At 34.3% G+C, this 13,264-nt stretch overlaps 1 protein-coding gene across 12 annotated transcripts in view; it reads left to right on the top strand.

Moving 5' to 3' along the window:
* LOC141455712 (pseudouridylate synthase RPUSD2-like) overlaps window positions 1-13,264 on the top strand; it is an 880,316-nt gene that overhangs the window by 817,786 nt on the left and 49,266 nt on the right. For all 12 annotated transcript variants that reach the window (XM_074130995.1, XM_074130994.1, XM_074130993.1 and 9 more), the window contains one exon: window positions 6,429-6,516. In XM_074130995.1, coding sequence (XP_073987096.1) covers window positions 6,429-6,516 — 88 coding nt within the window. The remainder of the gene's footprint in view (window positions 1-6,428; window positions 6,517-13,264) is intronic.

Here is a 13,264-nt window from a genome sequence, read left to right as displayed (position 1 = left end):
CTTGTAATAATAATTTTTTTGATATTGCCAGAAACATTAAATTGGTACCTTCCTTTCAAGAACAACATGTAGACAAATATTTTTTACATTTTGAGAAAATAGCGTGTAGTCTAGGTTGGCCTCAACAGTATTGGACGATGCTATTGCAAAGCGTGTTTACGGGGAAAGCTCGCGATGTTTATACGCAACTCTCTATAGAACAAAGCTCTTCTTATCCAGTCGTTAAAGAGTTTATCCTTAAGGCTTATGAATTAGTTCCTGAAGCGTACAGACAAAAATTTAGGGGTTTTACTAAAAGTAGTGAAGAGAGTTTTATAGAGTTCGCGAGAGAAAAAGAGCAATTGTTTGACAGATGGTGTGTTTCAACAGGTGTTGGACGTAATTTTGATAAGTTGAAACAACTTGTACTAATAGAGGAATTCAAATCTTGTGTTAGTAAACAAATTCGTTTATTCTTGGAGGAAAAACAAGTTGTGGACTTGGAAACAGCTGCCAAACTGGCAGAAGAATATGTACTAACACATACTCAAAATGACAATGTGAAAGGTCTTGCTGGCCCTAATATTAATTTAGCATTTAAACGAGACAATCCAGTGCGAACTGGGGGGCACAATCAGAGTGCATTTCCTCAATTTACTTGTAATTACTGCAAAAAGCCTGGACATGTTCTCGCTGAGTGTTATAAATTAAAGAGGAAAAATTCTTCAAAAGATAATCCAAAGCCATCCGGGGTTGTGTTGAGTGACTCTGCGAAAATTTTATCGGATCCAATGGAAACATACAAACCCTTTTTGTCACAAGGGACGGTGTCCTCTCACATAGATGGCACTGACTGTGTGCAGATAACAATTTTGAGGGACACGGGAGCCTCACAATCGCTTCTCTTAGCCAATGCCCTCCCCGCTTTTCAGAATAATCAAGCTAAAGCTTCTGTGCTCATGCAAGGTGTGTCCGGCGAATATTTAACAGTCCCGCTTCGTACTGTGCATTTGTCGTCAAACTTAGTCCAAGGTGAGGTGAATGTTGGTATAATTAACTCTCTGCCTTTTGCAGGCGTGCATTTGCTTTTAGGCAACGACTTAGCCGGCGGAACAGTGATACCGAATCCGATATTGGTACACAATCCGGAAACAAATACCAGACTTAATGAGTGTGGGGAACATGATTCTGCCGCGTTTCCCTCTTGTGTAGTTACGCGAAGTATGAGCAAACAGAGAGAGGAAAACGACCAACAAGATTACCACTTGTCCGATACATTATTAGGAGACTTATTGCAGTCCTGTTCTCCTCTTGTAAGTGAGGATTTCGCTCAAATGCAACAAGATGATCAAGAGATTTCAAAAGTAAAAGAGGAGGCGTTGAGCGAGGAGGAGATCATTCAAGAGAAAATGGAAATCCGGTTTGATACCCATTCTCATGATAGAATAGATAAAGTCCTCGCTTTACTTCCTGTTCGTAGAAATTCTTTAAAAGCAAGTTATATGAGACCCTATACTGTTGAGACCAAACTTAGTGATGTAAATTATGTAATCAATACATCAGATAGGAGGAAAAATAAACTATTGTGCCATGTAAACATGCAAGAAAGGTATGAAGAAAGAAGCACTTCTCAAGAACCACCGAGGCCTGTTTTTATGGTAAATACTACAGATGAAACGGGCCAATGTGAAGATATCGAACAGGGAAAATTTACACCATTCCAATTAAATAATTCTACCATCCTACACCACTTGGATGAAAAATCTCTTTACCTTGAAGAATCTCAAAGAACTCGAATAAAGCAACTGATCTTGAAAAATCAACATCTATTTTCCGACACCCCCACACGCAGCAATATGATTGATCATGATATAGTAGTCACGAATACTACTCCAATTAGACAACATCCTTACAGGATAAGGACTACCACCTTGTTGTGTCCCATATGGAAGAAAAGGAAGAAACGGACAATGTATTTGCGGGCACTCTTTTCAGGGTTCACAGCTAAATATTTTGTACTTTGTCATTTATACTTGTAAGTGATTTCTTGTTAAACATAGGAAAGGAATTAAATAATTAATTAAATTGATTAGATTAAATTAAATAATTAAAAATAAGAATGGAATTGAGGTATTGTACTCACATAACAAACAAACAACAACAAAAAATATGTAATCATTATGAAGTTGATGGTCAAAATTTTGAAGGTGGGAAGTGTTATGGCGGGAACAACAGGTATGAAAAGGTTATGAACGCTAGAGAAGGTTTTTGGTATTGTTTTGAGCACTGTATTTTCACCAATTTGTATTGTTTATTTGTTTCATCTTTTGAATAAAGAATTTGTTAAGTATTATTATTTAGTTTAATAGTATTATTTGGTATAATAATATAACAATAAGAGAAAGGATTAGCTGAGTGGATAGTGTACTGGATTCCCACGCGGAGATTTCTAGTTAGAATCCTGCTGCTCGCCCTTAGATTTTATTTTTCTTGGAGCTTCTTAGCTCACTGTCCAACTCTAAAGCTATTATTTAAAGTAAAGTAAAGTAATGTTTATTTTTTCAGGCTTTACTTCCAATTAGGTAACATGGACGGAGGCGACTAGCAAACATACTTAACTGTAAATTTCTTTAATTAACCATTAACCACTTGCTAATTAATCAGCAAAAATGTGTGCCCATCCCACTGAAAAAAAAGCAAAATATGCTTTCAATATAGCGTTGACTACTTGTAACGGTGTAACATTTTGTCCCATAACTTCAAACGTTGATTTCTCTATTCGGAAATCTTCGAGAAATGCCACACTTTATTATTATTTGGTCCATTTTTCCACACCCAAACTGTTCCATCTTGTTCGACTGAAATAGATTTTTTCTGAAATGAACAAACAATATCGCTAGATTCACTACCATCTCCTCATCCTCGCTTATCTTTGCTCGCTCTCTTTTTGAGAGTGGTCGAATAATATCACTACCTTCTCTATCATTATCTATTTTATGGATCTGAATAAGGATAATACTTACTAAAAATAACAATGAAACTATTATTATACTGATCAGGTTTTAATTTATTATACCGTTATAAATCTAATATGTACGACTAAGTAAAAAAAGCATTTCTGTGTAATTGCACTAATTTCACATTTGAATAATGGTTTTTAGTTAAGAATTAAGTACAGTATCAGAAAAATAATAAAATGTAGCAAGTAATACATTATCTCAGAAAATTTAGTTGACGTGCGATGCACGTTATTTTCAGTATAGGAGAAAATTATCAAAGACGTACCTTGCACGCCAAAATAGCCCAAGAGGTTAAATAAAATCCAAGGCCTAAGACGGGGAATCGAACTCATTACCACAGCACATATTAGATTTACAGGTCTCGCCTCTAACCGCTCGGCTACCGTGGCGCCTCTGAAGCTATTATTTATGATCCTTTAAAGGCTAGTTCCATAATTAAGACGAAGTAGATTACCTCAGAAATGTCGGATTCAACTTCACTTCTGACTGTTGATCACGTACTCTACTTCGTAAAATGTTTCAGAAAAAACCCAGCACTGACTGTAAAATAAGAACTCAACTAACTATTTAGGATCATTGCTTCTTTCAACTGCATTAGAAAAGATGATTTACATAGTACACATTAAGTTTAAACGATTCATTTACTCATCTGTACATACTACGCCATTACACTGTAAAGTTCAGCCAAAACCTTCGAATACTCACGAATCTTATCCTTGTAACCAAAATCTCTTAGAACAGGGAATGCCCATCCTGTGTGACTCTGCTGCATCAAGACCCCAACATATCTGATCTTTCAAAAATGGTTAAAATCAATTTAAAAACTTTCATTTGACTCACAGCAATTATAACGATCCACTAGTCCGCCAGCTTGGTTTCTGTTATTCCAAATAACCACCACAGACGACTGAAATGTCACGTGACTCCTCACAAGGACAAGTATACATTTACAAACATAAAAATGACTTGTAGTACTCGCTATCGGCGGTACATACACTAAATTTAACCCGATATTCTGCTCCTATATTCCAAAGATCTGTAAAGCATCGTAATTGCTCCCAAATCTTCAGTTCTTTTCCGAAAATTGAGATTTTGTATTCTTGATGATGATATTCTTTGGTATTCCCTTAGAATCCCTTGGTTTGAATTTTCTTGGTTGAAGCACAGCTTTAGATTCGCATCACGTGAGATACAAATTAAATAAAAAGCAACCTTTTAATAAAAAAGAAAAATAAACGTTTTAATATGACGTAAATGAAAAGTTCTGAGGGGCTATTGTTATTATCAGTTGGCAACAAATTTAGTAAATCAAATATTAATATTAACTAAGCGTAATACTGGAAGAAGGATAAGATAGCTTAGAAAGTCCCGGCAAGAGAGGAGGTTAACTGTCGACAGCTGTTCTCTGAGAAAAGTTGTAAAATTGAATTTCATTGTAAAGCTGCCCAATTTAAAGTTAGAAGTTTCCAAATTAAAGATTGGGCTAAAACAAGTCTAACGCACCTCGTACCGTTCATTGCTGTTTTGAATTAAGCCAATCGAAGTTATTATTTTTAATTAATTTCACTTTTAACAATCATTACTAACAATTTCTGGTACATTAATAAATTTTGTGATTGGTGTTTTATCCCTTTCGTTAATAAATAAGTTATAAATCTATTCTCCTTTTGTTTTATTGTATTTTATTTACGCTTTTACTTTTTCCTTTGTGTTATTAAACTTTATTGGTCGTTAAATGAAAATCTTATTTTATGACTTTCTTGGATTGTTCTTGCACTGCATGCCTTTGAATTCTTTCTTTTAGTAATTGTGGGTGTAATTATTTAGGATTTTAAGACTGCATTACAAGACAATGTTTCTAAATAGGGCAACTACTGTTCTGAAGATAGCAGCACAATGCAGGCGTCTTCTTGCGAGATCTGGCGACTTTCTTACAAACTAAACAATTAGAAAGTTTTGTTGACTTTTTCTGAAGACAGTATGTTACCATTGGTTGCAAACTGTTCGCTCGCACCCTCTCTAAAGTTAATGGGGATATTGTGTAAATAGTTTAATTGTAGTTGGTGCTTTATTTTGCAGCATTGATCATTTATAATTTACTTCAAAAATGGTGGTAACAGAAGAATGCATAATGAATAAAAGAATAATGGAACAATCATTTGAGCAACTTTTCCGAATTCGCACAATGTGAAGAATTAAATGTATTCATGTTATATTTAGTTCGCTTCCTTTTTTACGGCGCCCCAATTGTCTGAGCCATAAGCACCTTATGTTTGCAATAAGTCAAACAAAACAAACCCACTTCCTTAACGCAATAATTACCTTCATCTTTCTTTATAAATGCATCAGTTTAAGCATGTAATTCACACAAATAAAAAAAACCCCATCTTGTTAAAAGTATATAATATATTCACACATATTTGTCTACATAGATTATATTACTACATGGAGACATTTTATTTTTTTAGGGGAATACTCTGTATTTTTCATTTTAACCTGAATTTTAAAACATAAAGCCAACTGCCTTAAGAATTTAAATAATTATTTATTATAGTTGCTCTAAATTGAGATTTGAACGGCACAAAGTGCATAGATTTGCATTGTCTCCCGATAACAAATAAGAATATGTGAGCCGAGTGTGGCCGACTCTAAACCTGCATAAGTATCAAAGCCCTTATCTTCATGAGCGAGTTTCAACTGCCCTTGCCCTAATACCTGGTTTCAGTCTTCAACTATCGTCCTTTTTTCATACTCAATTCTCTTGATATGACATTTCATATCCTCAGGCCTGTCTCGTCCGCCCTACGCTCTTACAACTTCATCTTTCATGTTTTCTCATTCAATTAATAGTTTATTATTTCAAGAAAAGGACGTGGGTAGTTAAATAAATGTTAAGCATGTACAAATCAATCCATTGAATGTTTAAAAAGTATGAAAGAGCTAAAAAAAACCTGTCAAAAATTTTAAAATTTGTTTTTGCTTGCCTTGAGTTGAAATTCATAATATGCTGATGGCCTTAGATATTATTGAATCTAAATTTTAGATTTATGACTTTAGCCTTTATATTTCCAAATTTTCATTTTTCATCATCAAACGCCATAGAAGTTCTCACAGTAAGAGACAGGATGAGTTGCTCGCTTTCCTTTCTACTCTAAAAGAAAATAGAACGCACAACCTGTTGTTTTTATGCTCACAGATATGTTCGGAGAGGTAAGTTATTGTACACACAGACACCCTGATATTTCTACCTGAAATGTTCTAAACCTCTTTATTCTTTAAACCTCAACATCCGCGTTTCTACCTGGTTACATCGCCAACTGTTACCAACACACAGTAGACTTAGAAATATTAAAAGATTTCCCATCTATCTCCTGTGAAAATTGTGTGCTTTGTCAACTGTTAATTAGATTGTATTCTCTATTGTTTCAGGCAAAATTAGAAACAAAAGCTCTCAAAGCAAAACGGCCTGGTTTTACGGACGATCGTTATAATGAAACATCTTACTATATTGAAAATGGTGAGTGCATTATATTAGTATTATGTATTTGGCTAGTTTCTTCATCTGTTTTAATGTGCACAATTATCTCTACTTTTAGTACGAAAAGAATCAAATTTTGTGAAAAAAAAACAAACTTTTTTGTTGGGAGTAAACTCCTTGAGGTTAATACATTGTTACTTTCTTTCAACCTGTTTAACAGGAATTATTGTATAAAGGAATACCTTATTGAGGAATTATTGAGGGTTTTGGAGGTTTTATTAAATATAAACACCAATTTTTAGAAATAAGTTTGATTCCACTGTAACCCAAAAACAAAGAACAAAAATTGTAGACATCAATTGCCCAGTACTTAGGTTTTGTTTCGAGATTTCTAGAATCAAGATTGTGAATATTCGATAAGGTTATGTAGGAGAGGCACAGGTTCAACGATTTTGGAAGATTCATTAAATGTACGGTTGGATACAAGTTGAGTCAGCTTAGAGGTTTAGGTTGAAGAAAGAGTTTTGGTCTTTGGCTTGAGAGGATCTTTGCAATTTTGGGCATAGTTCTTGCTCCACACTTCGAACATCTTGAATAATAATAATGTTAACGATATGATAAATAATGTTATTGATATTTTAATCAAACATATGTCATTAAAGAATTAGTGTGATTAATAAAATTAATTCGACCTTTTCTGCTCTGAAAGTTGTAACTTACAAAAATAAGCGACTACAAATCAGGTTATAATTTTTAGGCAAAAACTCCCATCAAAGAATCATGCTCAGAACTATCATATTGTATGCTAATAAAGATGAAAATTAGACATGTCTTTGATAGATCACTTTCTATATTGATCTTAGTCGCTATCAAGTGATTGGCTTCTTCATGCCAACAGAATCACAACTTTACTGAATGGATTTTACAATTTTCAGGGACTTTTTGAATAAGTTTCCTTTGATTTTTCTCTAAACTGCGTGTGCGCTACAAGCTCGTAGACCTGTAACCTTTAAATGAATAATTTTTTGGAGGAATTCGTTTTATAGCGTTCTGAGGGCTGATATGATAGCAGTTTAAAGGTGTAATGCTGACTTGAAGCGCTTATCTTCTATCTGGATAATGTTTTGAATTTTGGAAAATTACAAAAACTGTATAAGTTTGATAGAACCTCGAGAAGTGTAGCAAAAAGCACAGTTTTAAATTTAAGGCACTAAGATCATTGGCGCCTGCAGCCTTCTCAATGCACTGCCGAGCCCTAGACCATGGTTTCTCGTTATATATCTCTTGCAACAACTCGGTCCAACATCAAATCGTGAGCTGCGAGAGAAACTCCTTTATCTTATTACTCTTTTTACTTTTAATTATATGCCATTTATTCCACTTCGCCCAAACTGACACTAATTAACATTCTTAGTTGCTTTGAGCAATAACCGGTCCGAATTTGTTTATAACACCAATACCTTCACTAACGACATCTATAGGAAAAAACCTAAAATCTCTATTTCACAATGAATGCAAACATGATCAAATTCCACATTTCAGAACTGTCACTGCTTTATCTAAACCTAAATATTCAATGCTGTCCTGAAAAACATAAAGATACCATTTCCTGTTGGAGTAAGTCAAAAATATTAGATAACATGTAAATTTATTATGTTCGACGTAATGTATGGATTATATATATATATTTTTTTTTTTTTTTGAACTTAATGGACGGTTAAATATATTTTTCTCATATTTTAAATAAATCAGTTTTGTTCTCTCACCGGGAAACGGAAGTATGTTTTGGTGTGTTTGTTTTAAAATGGGGTGGTTTGTAAATCAGTGGTAAAATAATTTTTTGAAGATAACTTTGTAACATTCTCCGTAGAATTACTTTTTACATTCACTGGTACTTTTTCGAAAAATTTAGCAAATTATCTTTGAAAAAAGTATTTACAAAATTATTAGTTTAAGGGGCTAATCAAGGAACACTTGAAGCAATGCCTACTTTGTCGTTTGTCTTTGAACAGCTGTTAAAACAGATAAGAAATGATAAGTCATTTCTAAACCTCAACAGTTATCTCCAATTAAATTGCGCTGAAGGTTATTTAAAGTTGAGAACTATTTAAATTTAACTTGTGGCAATCATGGGCAGTTCCTCCGTGGTTACTAAATTGGACCATTCAGAGTAGCCTTGCAACAAGAAGTTGTTGAGGAAGGACAAGCACAATTATTGTATTTTCATTGTAACTATAATTAGTTACGTTAATAAATAATTTCAAAATTAAACCTTAAAATATGAAATGTTACCCAGGAAAGTTAATTGTTGGCAAATGAAATTTGAAACTCACGAATAAAACAGACGTGCAGAAAGAAATTAGGAACTTGTATTCCATAAATACTATGAAAAAGGCAACAAAAGAACAAAACTTTACGTTTTCAAATTTGTAAGATTTGCAAATAAATTAAATTTCATGAATTTAATAAAAAAAGAAAAAAGAACTTAATCAATAATTGTGTTTTAATTAACCGATGTGATTCGACAATCGATAGATATCGAAGACTTTAGTTATAAAACAAAAATTTAGTTACATAACTAAAAGGTTATGTAAGGTTATCAGATCCGTTGATTACTGGGATCCCTTGTAGTGTAAGGCAGGGTGCGATCATTCCCATTTGTTAGTCCACTGTACCAATGGAATTGATATCAAAATAAATTGTTCCAAACATAACAAGATTTTGAGAATGTCGATTTTTAGCTAATATTTCCATTCTCAACCAAATTAGCTTGGTCTTAAAAATTTTGCATCAACTTAATGGAGGTAATATGTATTTAATTATGTAGTGTCTTAATGATATAATTACGTTTAAACTTAATTACTAATTGTAAATGTAAATATTTTCACTCAGACTGATATAAGACTACGAAACATTTCTCACTTGTAAAATTTAATTTTAATCAACCAGGATTTACATATGTAGATATAAATTTAAATTAAGAGAGATGTCGCTGTAGTCATGATGTGTACATATTTAAAGCAGATCTTGGATAATTATATTATTTTCTCATCTGTTAAGCAATTTGTGCCAATTTTACGCCATTGAAAAGCATAAAATTTAATTACATCCTATTTCCATAGTTGCTTCCTTAATAGTAAATTTACATCCTGATATTGTTTTATTACTAGGACTTGGTTGACGTTCTAGGATCATGGAAGAACGATTATGCTTTTTTTAATTACAAGTTTTTATTACTGATTAGAGCTAGTTTGAAGATCGCTGATTGACGACCACTCTAAATGACCAAATCTAAAGATTACTATCCTGCTCTTTTTTCGGTTTGGGAAGCTCAGCCGAGAAAGATTTACTTCTAAGCTCATGGAACGACTATACAATGAGCGTAAGGCAGGATCAATTACTATCTCAACCAGTTCTTAAGATGACATGGAAATTTTGCCTGACCCACTAAAAGATGGACAATTTTACGGACCTGTCTTGCGTCTGTCTTTAGGGGATGCTCACAGTTTCCATAGCGTGCGTTAGTTTTAGGCTACTGTAAGGCGTAGACTCAAGGACGTGATTGGATACATGATGAACTTGAAAGGGGGTATTACAAGATGCCACCGCGATTAAGTGTTAAAAGTATTCCCAGAGTAGGTTTTCTTGCATGTAGTAGAGGAATTTTTGTTGTTAGTGGGGCAAAGCCCCAAACAGTTGGGAATGGTCTGTTCCCTTCAATTGCGTAAGCAGTTTCCCCCTCAAAACTAAGTTATTTTTAAGGTTGGTGCCCTCAAGGGGGTCCCTTTTCTACACGATAGAAAATCCTGTCTCTCTTCCAATGGTCACACCTGCCCGTTTCGTAACTTATTCGAGATTGCACTTGAATCGGTTATTGCAGAAACAACTCATGTTACAAAATCATGATTTTTCAGGTGACTGCAGAAACAACACTTGTGCAGCACATGAGTTCTTTCTGTACTAAATGAAATATTTACGCGGCTGTTAAGACTGTTTAAACTACTGCAGATGTGTTATTTCTGTACTAAAATGTGCGTTAAGGCTCAAATTATGAAATATTGTAAAAAAAAACCAAAATGGCCGAAATGTCACATGTGTTGTTTCTGCAATAACCGATTCACTTGTTCCTCTCAATTATCCCCACTGCTCAAAGATCCTCAATCTGAATTGCACAAAGCGCAATGTAATGTAACACTGCGCTGTGAACGCTGCCTACCGCATTAGCTTCAATGTATCGAGCCACAGGCGCATGGCTGGTAATCAGCGCCATTAGGTTCCTTAGATCATTCCTACATTTTATAAGGAAGCCTTTATGCTTATCATCCTGTATAATTCTAAAATCTAAGAAGAAAATCTAAGAATGTAGATTTAAACTTTACTATCTCTTCGTGGACAATACCCTCTCAGATGAAAACAGTATGATGATGCTGGTTCCAAATGCTGTCGATCAATTTTTTACCTAAAATTAGAGAAGGTTAGGATTCAAAATTTGCGAGGAATCGGTCAAATAAAATCAATAACTCGTCTTTTATATTGCCTTCTCACGCATAGCCACGCCCTGAAGAAGACAATAAATTTGTCGAAACGTTGGCAAAAAGACGAGTTGTTGTTTTTATTTGACTGATTCCTCGCCAATTTTGAATCCTTAATTGAATAATTTACGGTCACGAAACCTATATATTCATTAGAGAAGCTGTTAAATGGTTTAACTGTCTCCACACAAAACTGAATTCCCAAAATTTGACAGAAATCGCTAACTAAACTTTAGAATAAAAAAATTGTACGAGAAGAAAACATTAGTAAAACATAGAAGATAGTAACGCTGGCCTGTTTAACTTGTTTTGTCTCCCAGAGTACTTTGCCTGTCTCACAATGAGGCTAAGAAAAAGGTTGCAAACCATAAAAGTGAGATAAAAAGAAGCAATATCGCTAATTTCCTGTATTCTGTATTATCTCGAAGCTTTGGTTCCATTAAAGCAAACTAGTTTCATTAAACTATATGGTCTATCTTTATCTAATACATTTCTGTTAGTAGGATTTGAAAGCCTTCGTGTATTAAGCGTTTCAAAACTTTCATTTCAGCTAAAAATTCAATTTCGTGAAATCTACCTCAAACAGGTCTTTATATTCCTCGCACAGCTTTTATTTAGCTTTTCTATGTTCTTTAAGGTACAATTTCATTTCATTTGTGGTCATAGCATGTGTGGCTTATTACCAATTACGAGTATCTACACAGCACAACAGGCAACTAACTGTTAAGACACCGTACCAATATTTCCGGAATTGAAGTTTTAATTGAAATAAATGTTTTTTGAGGTTCTCTTTATTTTTTTAAAGTTTGATACTCCTCAAAACATAGATAGGGAGTGAGGGGGTTTGTTGTTCGGTGAATTTGTGTAAATTCAAAAGCGAAAAATTTCTGGGAGTTCCAAGTTGATATTTCTTTGGTAACCATTAGAGTTCCCACAAAGAAGTAACCACAATATCCGTTATATGCAAGCCCATTACTAATCACTTTTCACTAGTTATCACGATTTCGTTGTAAACTATTTGTAAACAGGTAAGAAAAAATGATTAACCCAGAATATTATTTTAGTAAAATTTACAAGTAGATTGTAGGTAGTGTAGCTATGTACCATCCGCGTGTCAGTACCATTCCCTGTGGACTACCGTTATACAATTCTCTGACGCGATACTACCAAACATCTTTTCAACTACGTGTTTATTCAATAATTTTTATGAAACCAGTTCTTATTATTAGGTAATCCGCCATAATAACCATCATTGCTTGGCGGAATCACTTTACATTTTAGCAGATTTTGGTTTTTCCTTCATTTTTCCTAAATTAATACAAATGTATATAATGTACTTTTCATACTAATGACACATCTCTCATTCTGAACGTATTCACGAAAAATTTGGTTCTTGAAGATTCTTATAAACTGCAATCTTGAGCTTCTCTTGGAAGTGTCCCTATTGCAGTTTCTTGCATTGTTTCTTTAAAATGTCTGCGGAGAATAAAAGCAATGCTAGAGCTTGTAAGTTTGTTGAAATCTGTATTTGAATTTTTCTGTTTTGTGGCTAAATTGAAATGGGCTAAATTGGCTTCTTTTTTTTGTACAAACTGCTTCGACATAAATCTATTTCAAACATTTCTCTGGGAATGTAACTAACTATCGGAGAGTTCTGAGATTTTCGGGTCGTGTTTGGTTTGGTTAGAATAGTTCACAAAGGAAATAAGACCAATGAGCTTGCTAAGTGACAGTAAATCTTACATAGAAACTTTTAAGTGTAATCCCCCCTAACTATGTTTATGTAAGGCCTCCTGAAGGGTACTGGCTTGCGTAAGATTTACCTCCCACTGATGAGTAATAATAACTAAATTTCAGGGAAGAGATTAGCTCAGTTAGCGTACTGGATTCCCACATGGATATCCTAGGTTCGAATTCAGCTGCCTCGCCTTTAGAGTTTCTCTTTCTGGTAGTTTCTTGCAGCTCATTGTCCCGGAGGGCAGCTAGGCGCTGAAAAGAAAAAAACTCTGGGCGCCAGTGAACTGAGATGTTGATGCGCTTTAAAGTAGATTTAAGTAATTATTTTAAGTGGCGAATTAAAATGAACCCACAGAAATGCCAGCATGCCACGTTTACTCTCCGGCGGGGCTCCTGTCCACCTGTCCTCTTTAACAGCAATCCTCTTCCTTGTACAGATCTGGTGCGCTACCTTGGGCTCTTTATAGACAAACGACTCACGTAGAACCCACACCTTAGACTTAAAAGACAAGCAATGA

The sequence above is a fragment of the Rhodnius prolixus genome, unplaced genomic scaffold (assembly GCF_049639745.1).
Source record: "Rhodnius prolixus isolate KJV_2025 unplaced genomic scaffold, Rpr scaffold_4, whole genome shotgun sequence".
In the NCBI taxonomy this organism is placed as follows: Eukaryota; Metazoa; Arthropoda; class Insecta; order Hemiptera; family Reduviidae; genus Rhodnius; species Rhodnius prolixus.
Note: the sequence above shows the minus strand (reverse complement) of the source record. Positions and strands in the feature narration are given on the sequence as shown.